The 21,389-nt window shown below is 45.1% G+C and overlaps 1 protein-coding gene across 15 annotated transcripts in view; it reads left to right on the top strand.

Annotated features, from left to right (window-relative positions):
* Positions 1-1,674: 1,674 nt before the first annotated feature.
* The window catches only part of SEMA3D (semaphorin 3D), a 196,200-nt gene continuing 176,485 nt past the window's right edge, over positions 1,675-21,389 (top strand). For 2 of the 15 annotated variants that reach the window (XM_073328652.2, XM_078851165.1), the window contains exons 1-2: positions 2,145-2,232; positions 19,122-19,256. Coding sequence is in view for 3 of the 15 variants with exons in the window: in XM_073328657.2 (XP_073184758.2) it covers positions 1,770-2,232 (463 nt within the window). In the remaining 12 variants the exon portion in view is untranslated. Of the gene's footprint in view, positions 2,233-2,263; positions 2,411-4,847; positions 4,936-6,774; positions 6,920-19,121; positions 19,257-21,389 lie in introns of those variants that run through there. The other 13 variants (XM_078851164.1, XM_073328654.2, XM_073328649.2 and 10 more) reach the window with 13 other exon arrangements.

Genomic DNA, 21,389 nt, shown 5'->3' with positions numbered 1-21,389 from the left:
AAATCAGCTACCCTATCTGAGCAACTCTAGTTATAAGCAACTGCCCATCCCCTTTAACTGAATCAGACAGCATGGACATCTTGCCTTCTTATTTTGTTTCCATTCACTAGCTGCAGGGTCCACCACCAAATGAGTGCAGGACCTAGGCCCACATCACTGGGAATGGCTCTTGTGTCTGGTGTGTAATGCTCCTTAGTGAACCTGTGGCTGCCTGATTCACAGTCTTGCTGGAAGGGCATAATAAAAGGGGGCCCGCAGGGATCAGTTCTGGGTCCGGTTCTGTTCAATATCTTCATCAATGATTTAGATAATGGCATACAGAGTACACTTATAAAGTTTGCAGACGATACCAAGCTGGGAGGGGTTGCAAGTCCTTTGGAGAATAGGATTAAAATTCAAAATGATCTGGATAAACTGGAGAAATGGTCTGAAGTAAATAGGATGAAATTCAATAAGGACAAATGCAAAGTACTCCATTTAGGAAAGAACAATCAGTTGCACACATACAAAATGGGAAACGACTGCCTAGGAAGGAGTACTATGGAAAGGGATCTGGGGGTCATAGTGGATCACAAGCTAAATATGGATCAACAGTGTAATGCTGTTGTAAAAAAAAGCAAACATCATTCTGGGATGTATAACCAGGAGTGTTGTAAGCAAGACCCGAGAAGTAATTCTTCCACTCTACTCTGCGCTGATTAGGCCTCAACTGGAGTACTGTACAGAGATTGAAAAATTGGGTTTGTTTAGTTTGGAGAAGAGAAGACTGAGAGAGGACACAATAGTGGTTTTGAAGTGCATAAAAGGTTGTTACAAGGAGGAGGGAGAAAAATTGTTCTTCTTAACCTCTGAGGATAGGACAGAAAGCAATGGGCTTAAATTGCAGCAAGGGTGGTTTAGGTGGGACATTAGGAAAAACTTCCTAACTGTCAGAGTGGTTAAGTACTGGAATAAATTGCCTAGGGAGATGGTGGCATCTCCATCACTGGGGATTTTTAAGAGCAGGTTGGACAAACACCCATCAGGTATGGTCTAGATAATACTTAGTCCTGCCTTGAGTGCAGGGGAATGGACCAGAGGACCTCTCGAGGTCCCTTCCAGTTCTATGATTCCAAGATACGCTGTGGGTCAGGGTACATCTATGCTTCAGCAGCACAGCTATGGAGCTGCAGCTGTGCCGCTGTAAGGCTGCTCCCTGCATTGCCGGAAGGGGGTTTCCCACAGATGTAGAGAATCCCTCTTTCCCAGAGAGGGTAGGGAGCTTGAGGGAAGAATCCTTCTGTTGCTCTCACCCTTCGACACCAGGGGTCAGGTCCGCCTGACTACAGTGCTGAAGTTGTTCACCGCCCTGAGCAAGGCCGCTAGGTTCCACCGAAGTTTCAGTGGCCCCTGCCCGAGATGGTTCTGGCATTGTGTGCAATGTCTAGCTCTGTGTCCCAGGCTGGGACCTGGCCTATGGCCATGCGAGTGTAACCCAGGCACCTCTTGGGTGGGGTGTTCTGTCCCCTTTAGTGGCATCCAGACTGAGAGCTGAATGAGTCCGCCGCAGCCTTCGCTCAGGGCCAGCGTTCAGCCCACGCAGTAGAGGCGCAGGCATTTAGCTCCAGCGGTCCCGGGCGGGATCCTTGCCCGCCTACCCCTGGGGGCTGCGGGTACGACATGAGCGCAGCGCTGTCCGGTGCAGCAGGGAGCCTGCCTGTTGGGCCGCAGCTCTCGGGTCAGGCTGCGCGGCACCTGCCAAGGGCTGCCGCGCACAGGGCGCGTTCGCGATGCCCTTTCACTTGCCGCTGCTGGCCAGCGGGGCGGACCCCCGCCCCCGTCTCCCGGGGCCCGCCGCGGCGCCCCTGTGCGCTCGCGGGCCCGTGGGGGGAGGCGTGTGCGGGAACTCCCGCCAACGCGCCCGAGGGGGGGGGGGTGTGAGAGACAGAGGGCGGCAGGGAGGGGATGGAAGGAGGAAACTCCCTCGCCCCGAACGGCCCGACAAGAGCCGCGGCAGCCGCTCGCCCCAGAGCCCCCAGCCGCAGCGGGACACCGGAGTCGCGTCACGCCCAAGCGGCGCAACCTCTGCCTGGCGGGGAGCGGCCGGCAGCGCCCTCTGCTCCCTGGCTGCGGAGAGGAGCCGCCGCTCGCTCCCGGTGCGTGCAACAGTGAAGGGCCAGCGGCTCTTATCGGAGCAACAGCGTCTCCCTCCCGGGACCGGCTTCCTTCCCCTGCGGCGGCGACACCCGGCAGGTACCGTGCGGCTCCGCCCGCCCCTTTGGCAGGGCAGGTCCCCAGGGCTGGCTCCAGAGGGGGCGAGTCTCCCGGGGGTCGGACGGGCTCAGACACGGTCCCACAGACGCGCTGGGCACGAGCGGCGGGGCCGGTCAGCGAGCGTCCAGACGGGAGCCGGTGCGACCCTTTCCCTAAGGTGTGCTGCGGCTTGGCCCGGCAGAGGGCTGGGTGGGACGGAAGAGGGGCTGCTTTGGAAGGGCTGGTTCAGGGAGCCGGCTGCCCGGGATGCTGCTGTCTGGGCTGCCCCCCCCCCCCAGCCGGGGGTAGCGGGGGGCAGGCTGTGATTTTGGGGGGGAGGTGAGCAAGGGAAGTGAGTCTCCCCTGGCTGCTCACCGGGGCAGCTTGGAGACTAATCGAAGCAAAGCAGCGCGGCGGATTCACGTGTAAAATCCACCCCTAGGTTTCTCCCCTTCCAGCGGGGTTTGCGATGTTCATTCAATCGCTCATCAGCGGGCAGTTCCCAATGGGGGAAATGACCCGAGGTGCATCCAGAGTTGGGGGCTGGGGGGTTGTCTACGACAAGAAAAGTTAAATGGAGACACTCATTGACAGCCGTTTTTCAATAGACGGATTGATCTCCAGGCAGCTCTGCGTTTCAGGCAGGAGAGCGGGTGACTAACCCGCTGGCAAGCTACACGCAGCAACCATTGCGTGAGTTGATCTGAAGTTTATCCCTGGACACAAATCATTGCATGAGCGGATCTGGCACTGGGTTGCAGCAGGAGAGTAGGGTTGGGGTCAATTCCCCACTCTTTCTCAGGCAGCCTCCCTCGGGCTGTCTCGCCCGGCCAAACCTCTCACGCTTTGCGAGGCTCTCTGCAAATCTGTGGCGAATTCCCAGCAGAGGGTGGCTGGCGTGTGTTTAAGTAGGGAGCGTTTGCAGAGGTGCGCTGGTGGGCGCCTGCTCTCTGGCTCCCCGCAGATGCTCGCTCCATGCAGCGCCGGTGCAGGTGCCAGACACCTGGCCGCACCTCCTGGGGCGTCATCGAGCTAGCACAGCTGGGTCTGCAGCTGCCCCACCGCCTGCAGTGTGGGACACCCCTGGGGGCTCGGTGGATACCCACGCACTCTCCGGGCCCTGTTCAGGCCGTTGCTATCATCAGCTCAGGTGTTTTGGCTTTGCACTTAATTAATACACTGCACATAATTCATGCACAAATAGGGGAGTAATTAATATGAACCACCGAGGTGGGTAATATACATTTATAATGTTTAGAGTCGGAGGTTGGGAGTCAGGCTCTGCCCCTGACTTGCGGTGTGACCTTGAGCAGGTCCCTCCAGCTCACTGTGCCTCAGTATACCCTTCTGTAGAATGAGGGTAGTTATATTTACCCGCCGTTTAACACTTTGAGATCACTCGGTGGAAAGTGTTATATCCCTGCACAGTATAATTTGTGAGCTGAACTTTGCTCAGCTCTTTTCATTTGATTGGATTTCTGGAGGGCGAGACACTGTAGGGGGGGTATCCTCCCAAAGCTGCAGAAAGAGAGAGTAATATGCCCAACTGTGAGTCCTCCAGGACAGTCGATAGGTTTGAACCACAGCACTGCACCAGGTTATCATTACATTGCCATCCCTTCCCCAGGAGTGGGAAACGCACTGCTTTGGATCAGAATTAAACAGACACAGAAAGTGTTCCAGAGTTTAGGTATTCAGACTATGGGGAAGGAGGCCATACAGGTCGACAGATCAGTTCCTCCATGTACCTGTATGGAATTCCTTAGTGCTTTTTGAACCAGTTATTGTTGAAATGTTTCCTTAGACAATGAAGGAGAAGGAATGACACAGGTGGGTGGCCATATGCAATCCTACTGTATGTGCATACAATTCAATTGAACTCTGGAGTTGCAATTGCTGAGAGCAATGCTGCATGTTTCTTTCTCAAGCTCAGCTACTAACTACAGTGCGGAGCTTGATCTAGCTGTTTATTTTCTTCAGATGTATCCAGCTGTGGTGTAGTATGTCAGTGCCAGTTTGTCCTGTGGTTTTCACTGGAATGATATTGCTAACGTCCTCAAATTTGCAACAAGCTGTATATTGCTTTGTTCAGGCAAATGGATAGATGGTGCCCAGGTGTAGCTGCCAAAGCTCATTGTTTCATTATAAATATTGAAAATGGCTTTTGTTGTTTCTAGAGCAGAAACATTCCACAGTGTGTGATGTGATTGGTCTTTGTTGGGTAATGAAGAATTACAAAGCAGCCACTTAGATTTCCATGAAACAGATCAAGACAAAATAAATCAAACAAAAAAATTGTCCAAGAACAATAGGGATGATTTAGGAGCAGTCAGACCAAACAGCTCATTCTTGTCTGCTCAGAAAGCAGCTCCCAAGCTGCTCATCTGCATAGTTCTGTCTTTACACAGATGCAGATTATAACATTAGTTGCAATAATATACTCAATCACCTTTTACTATTCTTTTGCATTTCTAGTAAGTAGGATGGAATACCTGGATTCCATTTTAATCTTTAGTGAATGGATTAACACACTGCAAAGTAGTTATCCAATATTCCTCTAACTTGAATGATTACATGTATGAAATATAATTCATTTTATCTTTGTCTTTTAATAGTTTACTCAGCTGAAGATGAGAGAATGATGATGTACCTTTTTGTTTACAGTGGGTTTTCAAAGGGAGATATGCCCCTAAAGATACCATGGTGAGGATTAGTGGTTTGATCTGCATCCATTAAAGTCAATTGGAATTTTGCAATTGACTTGAGTGGGGTAAGGCTCAAGGAGAGATTTGTGTGTGTGTGTGTGTGTGTTTCAAAAACCGTGTTAGAAAATTAAATATAAATAATTTATTTTATAAAGTGTCCCCACCCAAAATCATTGGGATGCTATGCATTAAATATGCAATAATTATAATAACAGGTTTCAGAGTAACAGCCGTGTTAGTCTGTATTCGCAAAAAGAAAAGGAGTAAGCTGTAGCTCACGAAAGCTTATGCTCAAATAAATTGGTTAGTCTCTAAGGTGCCACAAGTACTCCTTTTCTTTTTGCAATTATAATAACAATTAATTAAAAACACAAAACTACTATATGACTGCCAAAGCATTATAAAGCAAACAAAGAATAAACTAATTACAAAAAAATCCTCAACTCCAAGTTATAAAATAGACTCCAAACAAACCACGTGCACCATCCATAGTATAACACAAGTGGGAATAAGTAACAAAATCACAAGAACTCAGGTAAATTAGAGCATCTGTAGTTTAACCGCTCAAAATGCCATAATCATTTAATGAGATGCTATATGTACAGACTTTCTCACTCTAATACTCAAAGCTATTTAGGCACCTAATTTCCATTGATTACAATGTAAGTTAGAAGCCTAAATACATCTGAGGATCTGGACCTTTGTGTTTAGTGTTCAGCATTATGGAATGAATCTACTTTCTTTTTGCATCCAAAACCCTGCTGAAGTCAGGGGGAGTTTGGGTGTGAAAGGAATATAGCCCTGAGCTCTCAAAACTCTTATCTTTGCAAAGTCTTTTTGCTCCAGTGAATTTGTCTTTTAGGCCTGGAAGTCTCCTTTTTCTCTTTCACCCAAGTGCTGTCCAACTGACAGCCAATTAGCTGGAAGCACCAGAGAGGGAGGGAGGTCAAAGGAATAACTTCCCACTGAGGACTAGATATGTAAAGGTGTAAGGGTACCTAAAAGCAAGTAAAGATACAGATAAGATTCCTATTGGAATTTTCACAAGTACTTTGGTACCCAACTCCCATTGGTTTCAGTAAAAGTTAGGCTTTATTTCAGTGGTAGTTAGGCTATATTTGCATCTTAGGTGCCTACAATACCTTTACAAATCTGGTCATAAGTGCATCGCCTGCTCTCTTCTATCTAAAAAGCTGCCATATTCTTACAAAGAAAAAAAAAAGTTTACAAAAGAAATTCAGATTTCAGAGTGGTAGCCGTGTTAGTCTGTATCAGCAAAAACAACAAATAGTCCTTGTGGCACCTTAGAGACTAACAAATTTATTTGGGCATAAGCTTTTGTGGACTAGAACCCACTTCATAAGATGCATGGAGTGGAAAATACAGTAGCAGGTATAAATTCACAGCACATGAAAGGATGGGAGTTGCCTTACCAAGTGGGAGGTCGGCCTAATGAGACAATTCAATTAATAGTAGGATACCAAGGGAGGAAAAATCACTTTTGTAGCGGTAATGAGTGGCACATTTCAAACAGTTGACAAGAAGGTGTGAGTAACAATAGGGGAAAATTAGTATGGGGGAAATTAGGTTTAGGTTTTGTAATGACCCAACCACTCCCACTTTTTTTTCAGGCCTAATTTGATGGTGTCCAGTGTGCAAATTAATTCCAGTTCTGCACTTTCACGTTGGAGTCTGTTTTTTAAGTTTTTTTTTGTTGAAGAATTGCCACTTTTAGGTCTGTTATTGAGTGACCAGAGAGATTGAAGTGTTCTCCTACTGGTTTTTGAATGTTATAATTCCTGATGTCAGATTTGTGTCCATTTATTCTTTTGCATAGAGACTGTCTGGTTTGGCCAATGTACACCTCTACCCTGATATAACGCGACCCGATATGACACCGGTTTGCATACAACGTGGTAAAGCAGCACTCCGGCAGATCAGCGCGTCAGTTCCCAGCTGCAGCGCTCTGCTTCCTGCCGCCGGTGAGTGAGGGGAGGTTGGGGAAAGGATGCCCCCGTACTCACCTGAGGCGGGAAGCAGAGCGCCGTGGCCGGGAGCTGGCAGAGTGGAGTGGGCTGGGGCTGGGCTGCTCCGCTTCCCACTGCCAGTGAGTGCAGGACCTTTCCCCAACCCCCCCCCCCCAAAGCAAGATGTTTGGGGCTGAGGCCGGGGAAAAGAAAGCGGAGCGGGCTGTGGTCGCGATTGGTTGGTTTCTCCAACCTCCCCGCACTCACCGGCAGCAGCAGAAGCGGAGCAGCCCGGCCCCAGCCCATTCCACTCCTCCAGCTCCCAGCCATGGCACTCCACTTCCCGCCGCAGGTGAGTACAGGGGGCATCCTTTCCCCAACCTCCCCGCACTCACCAGCGGCAGGAAGCGGGGCGTCGCGGCTGGAAGCTGGCAGAGTGGAGTGGGCTGGGGCTGGGCTGCTCCGCTTCCTGCCGCTGCCGGTGAGTGCCTGTCAGGGGGCGGGGTGTGTGGATAGTCATCGGAGCGGTGAGGGGACAAGGAGCAGGGTGGCCAAAGGAAGTTCAATGCAACGCGGTCTCACCTATAACACGGTATAATTTTTTGGCTCCCGACGACCGCATTATATCGGGGTAGAGATGTACATGGCAGAAGGGCATTGCTGGACACCATCAAATTAGGCCTGAATAAAGACTGGGAGTGGCTGGGTGTTTACAAAACCTAAACCTAATTTCCCCCATACTAATTTCCCCCTACTGTTTCACCTTCTTGTCAACTGTTTGAAATGGGCCACTCATTACCATTACAAAAGTGATTTTTTCCTCCCTTGGTATCCTACTGTTAATTGAATTGTCTCGTTAGACTGACCTCCCACTTGGTAAGGCAACTCCCATCCTTTCATGTGCTATGTATTTATACCTGCTACTGTATTTTCCACTCCATGCATCTGATGAAGTGGCTTCTAGCCCACAAATGAAATTCACTTTAACTTCCTTTAAAATATTACACCCAATGCCTCAGACTTGATGGCTGTCTATTACTGAAAATAAAATCTATTTCCTTATCTTGTTCCTATGACCATAGTATTTGTGCACCTTATCAGTATTAATGAGTTTAACCTCACCACTCTACTGTGAGATAAGGAGTTATTATTTACTCCCATTTTACAGATGCGGAATTAGGGCTAAGAGAGATTAAAGCCAAAATGTTCGCATGACCAGTAATTTTGTGTGCTTACCTAGAGACAGCTTGTGTTTAAATTCTTTATCTTCCCTCATTCCAGGGCTGGCTGGGGATCAGGGTGGTCTTCAGTATATATTAGAGCAGCCTGAAAGCTCCTGTAATTTACACCCAGCTCCACATAGGCTGATTGATCAGCCAGGCATCAATTGGATTTCCAGTCTTTGTCCACATTTCCTTGGCCACAGTCTCTACACTGCGCTTGATGACTGAGTCACTACGCCAGCCTGTAGTTGGCTGACACTCAGCCTGGACTTAGCTGTAGCTTCTTTGAATTTCTTGCGTCTGGATCCCCTACAGGAGCACCCACTCCTGGACAATCTCATTGAGCCCAGTGAGAGTTCAGCTCACTCCCAGGGTCCTTTCTGAGTCCAGTTACAGTTCACTTGCCTCTAATCCCAGGCGGCTCTCCCCAGGTTCCACGATGCGAGGGAACTCCCGCTGCATTTGTGTGGCCAGTCTCATCCTTTTAAGCGCCACTTTTCCGGGTGAAACATGTTCTGCAGGTGGGCCTGAGTGCAGGAATGCTCAGTAGCCTTTCTATCAGTGGATCATCACATACCTGCCCCCCTTCCCACCCTCAACACGAGCAGAGTTTCTTGCTCAAGCATTTCTCCAGTCCCAGTCTCCCTGGGGAAAAAATATCTGCATTTGTATGCTCTTTCCCTGTGTGGTGTTGTACCCAGAAGCCATAGGGCTGGAGCGCTAGATACCAGCTCATAATCCAGAGGGTTGAGTCCTTTGTGTAGTGTAACCTCCACAAGGGCATGTCGTCTGTGATTTGGGAAAAGGGACTACCCAGCATATAATAGCTGAGGGAGTCCACAATCCACTAGATATCCAGAGCTTCCTTCTCACTAATTGAATTAAATCTCTCCCTGAGGAACAACTTTCTCCTTAAATAGACAATTGGGTGCTCTTGTCCCTTAGACATATGATGTATTGGATCATTCTGAGCATATTTTCATCTTGCTCATCCCAACCTCCTTGCAACACATCCAAGATTCCGTGGGTCTGGCATTCACAGAGCAGTTTGAATGGTGAGAACCCTGGGTTACCTCTCATGGCAAAGAGAAACAGCAGGAGGAATTGGTCCCAGTGCCTAGGCTAGGTCCAAATTATCTGCTTCAACATGTCCTTCCGTGTCTTGTTAAATCTTTCCATGAGGCTGTCTGTCTGCGGATGGTACACTGATGTTTTCAAGGCTTTGATTTTAAAGAGGGAGCATAGCTCACACATCACCTGAATGGTGAAGTTGGAGCCCTTCAGAATCTGGGAATGGATGACATGGGATGGATCGCTTGATGAATATCTGTTCATTCCCTCTGAAGCATCTGGAATTGTCCACTGTCAGAAGACAGGGTACTGGGCTAGATGGACCAATTGTCTGACCCATTATGGCAGTTCTTATGTATGTTCTTATGATCAGTGAAACCTACACAGGCAATGAGTCTCATCAGCTTGGGAGTGATTGCTGTTGCCTTAGCTGAACTGAAGGGGATGGCTTTCAGGTAGCAAGAGGTATAGTCCACTACTACATGTATATACTGGTTTCCCACAGAGCTCTTTTCTAAAGGCCCAGCCATGTCCTCCCTATTCTTTCAAATGGGGTTTCCACTAATGGCTTTGGGACCAAGGGAGCCTTTGGAACATTTTTAGCTGCCAAATACTGACACTCAGGACAGGAAGAGCAATATTCCCTAACCTTGTGCTGTACCCCCCATCCCCCAGAAAAAGTAGGGCAGTACCATTGCAAGTTCTTATCCTGCCCTAGAGAATATGATGAGGTAGCTGCATTATGTCTTGGCAATGCTTACATGGTACCAGTAGCTAAGTTCTCGTTAACCCTGAGTGAAGGTTCCGTGCCACTCGATTTCACCACTCTTTCTCCAGAACACTCACTGGCTGGAGGAACCTGGGTCCGTCTCAAGGCTCTTTATCGGGCATAGACCTTCATGCCCTCATTCTCCACCAATTGTAGTTGGACGACCCTCAGCCTGGACTTACTTGTAGTCTCTTACCCCAGGTCACCTCCTGGAGTACCTACTCCTGGGCAACCTCACTGTTCCCGGTGAGAGTTCAGGTCACTCCTGGAGGGCATTTCTGAGTACAATTACAGCTCACTTGCCTCTACTCCCTGGAGGCGCTCGCTCCCTTGTTGCTGGATTCGAGGAGCCCTCCAGGGCTCCTTGTCCATATCAGTCTCACAGTGTCAGTTCTGCTGCAAACAAGGGAGGGGAAGTGAAAGGACTCGCAACTGCCTCAGACTGAGCTCCCCTTGCTAGCTGAGTTTGCTAGTCGTCCCTGGCACCCTTCCTGCTCCTAGAAAACTCCCCCTCCCGCTGTTTGTGTGGCCAGTCTCTCCCTTTTAAGATTCACTTCTCCAGATGGAGCATGTTCTGCAGGTGCACCTAGTTGGCACCAAGTGCAGGAATGGGGGATGAGGGCACGTCTCATCACACAGACCTACACCATTGGGTTTTTCCTACATGGGGCAATCAGGAAGTTTTGTGTTGTCAAAGCAGCCCATTCCAGCCAGAGCTAGATTTTGGCCCATTGTCTTTTTAATCCTGGTAAAGCAATTAAGGTACATAATAGCTGTGAAATCTAAATACCTAAATAAATATAGTAAATGTGTTACATATTTGCTTTCCTTGCTTGGTGGGATTTTTTCTGCTACCAGTAAGCAACAGAAAAGCTCAGAAGAAAGGTTCCCTCAAGGCATCTGAAACATGAAGAGCAGCGACTCCTTTTAATTCATGTGCAAACTAACCTTTTATTTGATGTGTGAGCTATTTTAATCTTTTTATAGTGCTGAACCTCAGTCATGCTGCTTAAAAAACCCCTAACAACTTTGTCTGGGTTTCATGTATTACAAACTTAGTAATGGCAATGAGTCAATGTTTAAATTAGCCCCGTATACATCCTTAATGCTTTTCTTTCTCCCTGCCATCCTACTGTATTTAATCTAAAAGCACCTACCCTCTATTTTTACTTTTCACATACCCAGCGGCATACGGCATAATCACTCACATGTTATCTGACTGCGACTGATAAAACCCCATAAAATTCTTTTCTCGCTTGGATAGAGGGATCCAGCATAAAATGGAATGGATCCATAATGAGTCAGCTCTTTGAAAGCGAGGCACCCCTCCAAAAGTCCCTTTGGTGTTGTGGCCAGGATAATGTGGATTTTTACAGAAAATGCCAAATAATTTATGGAGGCCACCTGACCTAATGGTCAGAAGAAATAAGGGAAAGCCAAGAGGAACCTGGGTTCCCATCTGGGTTGAATCACTAACTCGATTCAACTCTTTTGGTGATGGGTGTGGTATTAAAATCTAGACAGTTATATGTGACCTTAGCGAAGTCACTGCACCACCCAGTAACCCTGCCAACACAACTGGAAAATCCAATTAAAATATAGAACCCTGCTGATACTGTTACCTAGTAAAGTAAACATTCTACAGTTCTGACTGGACTTTCTTTGCCTTATGCTTATTGGCTGTTTGCTCCAACTCTCTTCCTCTCTCTCTCCCTCAGTCTCTTCACATCAGCTTTACTCTACATCTGCCCCCCCTTCTTCCTTGCCCTGCCCTCCTGAACCTCCTTCCCTTTAGTGTTCCCTTTCCCTTCACTTTTCTTTCCATTTAGCTTATCCCCTCCTAACTACACCAACTTCAAAAAGTGTCGCGGGAACTAACATGACATTTGCCACCATCACATTTGGTCACTCTGTGATGTGTTCTCCCTCTTCCCCCACCCTGGTTCTGTCTTATCTATTTAGATTGTAAGCTCTTTGGGGGCAGTGGCTATCTAATACTATGTGTTGGTACAGGGACTAGCACAATGGGGCCCCATTCTTGGTTGGTGCTTGGGTACTACCATAATAGTAATAAATAATAATAATAATAATAATAAATTAATTAATTCATACGTTAGTGGACTTTCCTAGTCAAACCATTTCTCAGGAGTAGCATAGTACATTAGTACTAGTTAAGGTGCAAAGACTCCACAGTCTTGTCTCCCACGTGGAATCTTGCTGGCTCAGACATTAGCTGAATGCAGCTGTGATGCACATTTAAGGTCACCCAGTGGACCTTAAATGTGCATCACAGCTTAAATGATGAGGACCCTCTGCACGGAGGGTGAATTTCACTCATAGGGTGCTGCATATATTACTCTGCTCTTCAGTAATATTTGTCCCCTGGCCCTTACACAAGACAGCACTTTTTAGCATTCTAACCTTGTTCATGTGTGTGTACACAGAGGGGAGAGCTGTGTGCGTTCTCTCTCTTGATGTGGTCACTTTTAAAAAGAGAAAACCCAGAATTTAAATAGTTGACAATTGGTCAGTGAATCGGATTCCTGCAGGAAGCAGATGTTGTGCAGAAGAAAAAAAGTCTTTAAAAATGTAATGATTCAATCTAGCGGAATGGTGGGTGGGTGGGGTTTTTTTTTGTTTTGTTTTTTTGGAGAGAGGGGGAGGAAATTACCCATCTTCCTGGAATATCCAGTTCTAAAAATGTAAATATTGCAGACTTGATCTTGATCTCAGCGTATACCAGTGAGACTGTCATAGGACATTTGCACACATTTAAAGTTAAGTCTGTGTTTAAGTGCTGCCCTTAATGAGGATGCTTTCCTGAATCAGTGCCTCAAAGTAATGTAAGATCAGGTTCTTCAAATGTTAAGCATGATTTTGATACCAGATGTGTCCAAATTCTCCAACCTGATGTTTGGCTAGGAGTTTAACATTCTGTACAACTATATCTAATGGTATGTGCATTATGCATACATACTTTATATTATCCCCCTGGAAGTTGTCAGTGACTCACTCTGTAAAATTGTGGTTGTTCCTCATCATTTTTGTGGTGTAATGAAAAGAGAGAAAATGCAAAGAATTATTTCACTGCCCAAAAACGTTGCTTTCTCCCCTTCTGACCCCCGAAAGAATACTGTTGTGATGAGAAGTGCAGGTGACTTCATGATCACAAAGCTCTTTGAGATTGGGTGTGAACTGCATGAACACACTCTTAGTTAACATAGTCAGGATAAGTTAATGACAAGCCCCCCTGCCCACCTAAGACTAAGGGGTGCGTGAACCTGCCCAGGACTTTTGGACTGAAGGGGTGGAGAATTTTGTGTGTGTGTGTATGAGGGAGAGCGGAACACTCAGAATCTGAGAGAGACTCAGAGGCAGGAAGAAAGCCAGGCAGAAGCCTATAAGCATAGTGTGACCCTGGAGAAACATATAGAAAGGTTCTGGTGCTAGCTAAAGAGGCTTAGTCTATAAGCAAAGAAGCTATCTCCTGTTTGGTTCCTTCTGCGTTCAGAGAAGCAGGACTCTGTCTATTCCTTGTAAATAAACAAGACTGCATCAAAGAAAATACCAAACTCCATCAATTTTTGCTCCTACCTGGAGCAACCCACTAGACCCTGATTTTTTGACTAGCTGCTTACATCAAAAGGCATGTATCTTACTCTCAAATTAAATGCCAAAGTATCTGCTAAAAATATAAAGAGGCAGAAATATATTTTAATGTTCATGTAGATATTTATCTTTGGGATGTTACAATCTTTGTAACTTTTTATCGGTTCTGGTAACACATTATAATGTATGAAAGCTTTGTATAGAATAATATGCTTTGATCCCAAAGTCACCACACCTAAAAAAGACAAATAATAAAGTGTGCTGGGAATGACAGGTAGTGGTGTGTTATTGCAAATATGCTTCTTCTCCAGGCATAACAGAGCATGTCCACTTGGGCTCTAAGAGTATGTCTACACTGCAGTTAAACACCTGCAGGTGGCCTGAGTCAGCTAATCGGACTCACAGGGCTCAGGCTGCAGGGCTGTAAAGTTGCAGTGTAGACATTTGGGCTCAGGCCCAAGCTCTGGGACCCTGTGTAGGGGAATGTTCTCAGATCCTGGGCTCCAGCCTGATCCCAAATGTCTACATTGCAATTTTATAGCCCTACATCCCAAGCTCTGCGAGTCAGAGTCAGCTGACATGGGCGAGCCGTGAGTGTTTAAATGCAGTGTAGACATACCCTAAGGGTTTTCCAATTTGAACCTCTCTTTCTTGACTACTGATACATCTGCTGTCTCTTTTGCTGCAGCATTTCAATATCTGAAATTTCCCAGTCTTTCACACAAAATTGATCCTTTAATCAGTTTCGTGACCTTTCATGTTTCTGTAACAAGTGCCTGGAAACCTTTATTAAGAACATAAATATTCCTTTAAAGCTACTCCAAGGCTTTGTATCTACAGGGTAATTTTATGCTTCTTGATTAAAGATCCCTTGATGTGTCATGGAAAATGTTGGAAAAAAGATTTAGATGTGATCTGTTTGTATACATTTTCTATATTTCTTAAGTCACCTTCTTAGTACTAGGGATGCTTGTGCAATATATAAATTTCGTAATTTCTGTTTGTAAATTCATTTAGTTGCTAAGAAGGGGACACTTTCTAATCAAAATGATTATTGTTATTAATGTATTTGTATTGCAGTAGCATCTGGAGGCCACAGTCAGGGATCAGTTGTACTAAGCACAGTGCATTAATCTAATAGAGAGTTTACAATCTTAGCATATGAGAAAAGAAAATACGTGAGGAAGGATGGTCCAGTGGTTAGTGCCCTCGCCTAGGACTTGAGAGACCTGGGTGCAGTTCCCTGTTTCACTACAGACTTCTTGAGGGGCCTTGGGCAAGTCACTTAGTCTCTCTGTGCTTCAGTTCCCCATCTGCAAAATAGGGATAATAGCACTGCCTGACCTCACAGGGGTGTTGTAAGGATAAATACATTAACAATTGTGTCTTGCTTTGATACTATGACTATGGTATAAGTACCTTAGATGGTTTGAACAGGTTGGGAAGACCAAGAAACAGGTGTGGTAGAAGACAGGGTAATAATGAAAAGACTGGTTAGTATGACAAACAATCATCTTGGCACACCGACTGTCTATCCCTTGTGTTGTGTTGGCAGAGGTGAGTCTTAAGGAGGGATTTGAAGCAGGATAACACATGGGTTTTTACAGGGACCTCCTTCTAAGAGGCAACATGGTAGAAAGCATGAAGATGTTTGGGGAAATAATTGGAGTATTGATGAAGGCTAGCCTCACTGGCAGAGAGGAGGTGGGCACTGATGTCTTGGTAGTAGTGGAGTGGAACACAAAAGTGGATCATTCCATAATTGCCTTGCTCTGTATACTCCTCCTGAAGCTCAGGTATGAGCCATTGTCAGAGACAGGATACTGGGCAAAATGGACCATGGCAGCTCTTATGTTCTCATGTAATAGGTAGGTAAGGTAGAGTTAACCCATGAAAGACCTTAAAGGCAAAAAACAGTTTGTATTTGATATGGTAGTGAAGGGATACAAAAAATAGGAGTGATGTAGCCTTTAGAGTAATGAGCCTGGAAGATGTTCAGCAGATGTTTTGAATGACTTGGAGCATGGCTAGAGTGACCATATAGTCCATTTTGGCCAGGACAGTCCCCTTTTTAAGCTCTGTTCATCACAACTTTTTTGGCAAAACTGGGCATTTGTCCCATTCACTCTTGCCAACTGATCATCAGCTGGGTGTCCTGGTTTCAGTTTAGGAAAATATGGTCACCCTAGGCATGATGGGAGAGCAACGTTGCATTTGTCTGTGTCAAAGACAGAGGAGGATATTGCAGTAGTTAAGATGCATGTTGAACACTTAGCAACTAGAATTAAAAACAAAGTCAAATGAGAGCTAATATCTAAAATAAATGATACTAAATTAGTCTGCTTGTGCCTGGAGCCTCTGAGGGCTACCAGAAGAACTTTGTGGGCTATGCAGCTTCAGAGGCTACATCTTATCATGAGGAGGTTTATTGCAGAGAGACTGGGAACTGATATAGAGACACAGGGTCTCTATGTGGATGATCCTGGGATCCACAGAGAAACACATGAATCTTAGGTCGTATTTTGATTTGGAGGATTTAACCCCTGCCACTTCCAGTGGGGCCAAACCCTAAAAAGAAAAGCTATCAAATTCTATGAACACAAACTTGTGGTGTTTCCTGTGTAGGGAAAAACATGTGTTTCCATTCCTCAGTTCTTCATCTAAAAATGGGCGTAAGAATATTTACTATATCTGTCTCCAAGGGCGTATGAGGATGAGTTCATTAATATTGCTAAAGATTTGAGTTATCTTCAGTTGGAAGGAGCTATTTCGGCACAAAGTATCATTCGGGAAGAAAAAGCAGAAGAAGATCAATAGGTCAGGAACAAACCTTCAAATGCAAAAATCTTCAGTGATAAAACAAAATCACTGAAGAATTCCCCCCTAGTTCCTCACCCACACACCCCTCTGAAAATAATGTATAATAGGAATTAATTGTAAAATGAGTATTTCTCAAAGTTTCCCAATAGGTGTCAGCAGCTCTTGAAATTCTGCAGTTTATCTCAGTTATATCTTAACAAAAGAAACCTGTGTGGCACTCCATTAAAGTGGTGGGAGGTATTTTGATAATGATCAAGGTAATAACTAGAAAACAAATCCCAACAACACACACTTGTGTGGGAAGTCCAGTTTTGTAAGAGCTGAGGTGTATAAATGTGATTCATGTTAGGAAAACAAAATCCCCTTTGGAGGACGTGCCAGAGCTTGTAGATAGGGAATATGATTGTGACAATCTTACCTAGAGTAATCTCATGGCCATGTTCACAAAGAATTCAGGACTTCACAAGCTGGATCCTCAGTTGGTATAAATCAGAGTAGTGTCATTGAAGTAAGTGGAGTTCCATTGATTTATACCAGTGTCTGGCCCTATATCTGGAGAAGTGTCCAGAACACCAATTACTTTAATTAAAGGGTTCCTGAGGAATTTCAGATTTTCAGTTTCAGTGTGTAGTGTGAAGACACTTTGGGTAAAAGATTTTGAAATAGGCTTGGTGCCTTTGAAAGAATCAACATGGGCTATTTTGTCCAGGGTCTTAGATTATACATGGGTATAAGATATGAAGGATGTTCAATCCTGATAAAATTATAGCTGTTTTAAACTTTAGGTATTATTATTTTTTTCCAATACAAACACAAAGTATTAAAGGGTCTCCAGGGCAGAACTGATTGTGGGAAGCGTTTGGAATTTCAGTCCCAAACCACTGGGGGGAAGGGGGAATTACAGCACCTGTTCTTTTAAATCAGACACTATCATTGTCTGGGTTTAAGGGACTTTTGATTCTTCTTTTCTAGATGCCTTGTCATTGTAAAAAGACCTGTAATTATGACCGCTCAGTTTTGTCTGCCTCTTGAGTGTCCTGTATACTGTTTATGCTACACTGATTTATGCTGGAGTTATGGCCATGGTTACTGTCCTGTAGTTACACCTATAAAAAAGGAGATGTATACCTCATAAAGCTGTCCCAGTGAGAAAAAAAATAAAATCCACATTAAAGAAAATTAGGACCCAATATAATAGCCAGAACGTGATCTCCCACTCAAGTTCTACATTGTGGAAGGATTGCATCACTAGGCCAGAGCCCATAATAGGCAATTCATAGTTAGGAGACTGCTTAAACCTGCAAAATTAAGGATATGCAGGAAAAAGATGAACCTCCATTCTAAAATCATCCCACTTTAAAGTCTCCCAGTGTTTTCTTGTACGCCTGTGTCCAAAGATAGATAGGAATACAACACCACAACGGTTTACATTTGAAAGGCTGAGTCTGCAGACCCACTGCTCTGTGTCTTTGCTACAGCTCGTAGCATTCCTAAGCAGCAGCAGAACAGCAGAATTAAATTGACAGGACACTGGTCAATTTTCTCGGTGCTATTCAGAATTCTGTGGGCATCAGGGAAACTGGCAAGGATGATGGGAGTGTCATTTGGCTGATGCTTGGGAAAGTTCTGAGCAGTATCCTACGCATTAGAACCTTGACCCTGGAACATGCTGGTGGCCTTTCCCTATCTTTCATGACCCTGTGGCTGGTAGGCTTAGTTTCCTGGATAGTAGGTGTCTGGAAAATGTCTCAACCCCTACTCTGTTCAGTAGCTCCACTATAACGATCACTTGTAATAAATGCTTTGTTGAGTGAGGAAATAAAGCTTGTTCACTATTATTACAAAATGTACCATAAATGGTATTCACACAACTGACTGAAAAATGGTACTAATCAAAATTGTCTTAATTTGCTTGGACACCACTGGTAAACTCGCATTTGGCATACAATCTCTTCTGTCCTCCACTCCCCGATTCATTGTCTCGGGCTATTCCACACATACTAGCTACTGTGGCACAAGGACTTTTTCTTCTGCTTTGCCTGGAACAGCCCACCCACACCTCTTTGCTGCACCAGTTCCCCAGCTTGTTTCAAGCCACAGTGTAAAACAGATCTTTCCCCCTTGCAAACCCTTCTCAGTTTCCCTCTCCCACTGTTTTTACAATTTAGCTCTCCTTTGTGGTTATAAGTAAATCAGCAGCCACAGTTTTGCTGTACCCAGCTAACTCCAAATAATGGTCCAGATGAAAACTGAAAACACCAGCTGCATCCCTAAGGGTGCGTCCAAATTAGTCCCCATATTTCAACACTCTTGCAACGTGAGTGCTAAGCTGCTAGCATTGAGAGCGCTCAGGCGCAGACAAGTCTCAGCTCTAGGCAGACTTTCGAGACGGGGTAAAAGCCCCTGAGTCCTGTCTGTCTGCATTAGCACTTACACCGTAGCTGTCACTGGTGCAGATGCACTCACTGCTGCTGATCACTGATGAAATATTGGGAGTAATTCTTCTAGCGCAGACATGTCCTAGGAGGCTAAATTGTTGTCTTTATCCAAGTGTATCATACTCTCTTTTTTACTGCTAAGAAGAAAAGCTGCAGTACATGTAATGAAAACAGATTTTTTTTAAAGTAAAAGCATTAAGATAAATCCTACTAAAGAGATTTTAAAAGAGCATTTTGGACCCATTTTGGAAATGAAGCTCAGTTCATTGTAATTGTTTGTCTCCTAGTCTAGAATTCACACGATACAAAGGAGACAAGATAAATGCCTCAATCTCCATGTAAAGGAGTGTATTCCTCTTCATTGAATGGCACAGAGAACCAGCATGTGAAGCCAGCATAACTGGGGCACAGTGACACTAAGTGTGAGTAGGACTGTCATCCTCACTATAAATGCCTGCGGGAGTACTATGGCCTTTTGTAATATCTAGTGAGGGATACAAGGTCTTGTAGTGGGCACTGTATTATACCCATTGTCTATTATGTTAATTGGCACATCTGAAGCATGGAAAAAAATCCTTTTGACCTATGCTATCTCTCTCTTTATATTCATCCTTCATGCTGTGTATGTGTGTCTAAATGAGAGACGGCTTGTTCATGAGGAGGCAGAGGGGACTGGAAAAGAGCATTAATGGATAGAGGATTTAATGTACGTCAGCTGCAGGGACAGTTTATATATAGGCATTTGGGCCATGATCCTGCAGTGAGCCCTAGGTCCACATCAATACCTTATTCTGATACTGAATCAGATGGACCATTGGTCTGATCTACTAGGTCAGCTCCTGTGTTCTTTGCATTGCCTTGGACAAGTGCTGTTTTCTGGCTGTGAACACTGCTTATTCAGCAAAACTCATTTTTTGCTATAGGTTTTTTCCCCTCATTCAAAAAAAATGGTGGAAGGCAATGCAAGCCAGTGGATAGGTCACTGGACGGGGACTTGGGAAACATTAATCCGCTGCATGTCCCTGGACAAGTCACTTTTTCCAAGGAAGATGGTGGATTCTCCATCTCTTGATGTTTTGAAACCAAGGGTGGGTGCCGTTCTGGAAAATATGCTTTACCCAGCACAAGTTATTTGGCTCTATACAGGGATAACTGGGTAAAATTGAAATTCTATGGTCTATTTTACACAGGAGGTCAGATCAGATGATCTGTTGGGCCCTTGAAACTATGAATTTAAAATGTGCAAAACCTTTTACAGTCATTTAAAAAACACCTTGCTTACAAATGCACTTTAATCCAACTGAATATTAAAAAAAAATGGAACAGTGCATGTAGTTTTTGAAAAAAAAATATAGATCGGCTTTGGTGATGGTTCTAGGAAGGGATGGGATTGTTTTTGGTTAAAATCAAGATTTCTGGCTCAGTAAAGGAAAATAGCAAATGTGTAGTGCAAAAGATACAATGTTGCTTCATATTTCTCACAGAGCTTGATAGTGCAAGCCTGTCATTGTTTCACACGGGTGATAATTTTGTCTCAAGGACAGCTCAGTTCTTTGCTTTTCCTGCTGCACCGTATGTAAAGTGTGCAGGCTGCAGCCCAGTAACAGGATTTGAGCTGGGACTAATGCAGCCTAATTTATAAAATGTTTCCAGCTTATCGGTCATTACTTGCATCGAATTCTGCCCTTGGATGCTCATGTATGGCTCCTACTGAAGTCACTGGGAGCCTTGGGGGCACACATCCAAGGGCACTCCACAATTACTCTAAGAAGTAGGAAAACTGCTGATATGGAAGCCTGCTGTGAACCAATAGGTCTATGGCTTTATATATAATGTGTTTGTATGATATATATATTATATATATATATACGGTCCATTCATACATTGTGGTATAAAATGTTTTAGAAGAAAGTTACGTTATGGGTCTGATACAGCGCTCACTGAAGTAAAGAGAATATTTCTATTGACTTTAATGGGTATTGGATCAGTCCCTATTTTTAATTTGTATTACAGAAGTATCTAAAAGCTCCCACTGAGACCAGGGTTTCATTGTATTAGGACGATATTTTGGGGCATCTTAGTCCCAGAAGATAAAACCTGCCCTTCTCGTGGAGCGAGTTGCCTAAGTCTGGGCTGTGCAATCCACAACCGGGAATCCCTCTTCTGGAGTCAGGTGCCTCAGCCGTTTTTGCGAGATTGGCTTAGGCATCTGCCAAGCTCCAAGTACAGAACAGCAGGGGAGAAGGACAAGAACACTCCCTTGTGACCTTTTGTCCCCCTCTGCCTGATGGGAAGGGATTTGAACAGTTGTTACCCACCTTTCAGAGGAGTGCACTCACCACTGTACTATAGATCCATTGTTACGTTCGCTGGCCCAATTATTTAATACAAAATGGAACAGCTTCAATGTAAGATATTGAGAGTGACCCATATCAGAAGAGTCCAAAGGTCAGGGCACTCAGCTGTGAGGGGGATCAGGGTTGGGGCGTGGGAGGAGGTCAGGCTCCAGGTTACAGTTACCTCAAGCAGCTCCTGGAAGCAGTGGCATGTCCCCC

Source organism: Lepidochelys kempii, chromosome 1, assembly GCF_965140285.1.
Source record: "Lepidochelys kempii isolate rLepKem1 chromosome 1, rLepKem1.hap1, whole genome shotgun sequence".
In the NCBI taxonomy this organism is placed as follows: Eukaryota; Metazoa; Chordata; order Testudines; family Cheloniidae; genus Lepidochelys; species Lepidochelys kempii.
The sequence above is the reverse complement of the archived record's forward strand: the minus strand, read 5'-3'. Positions and strand labels throughout refer to the sequence as shown.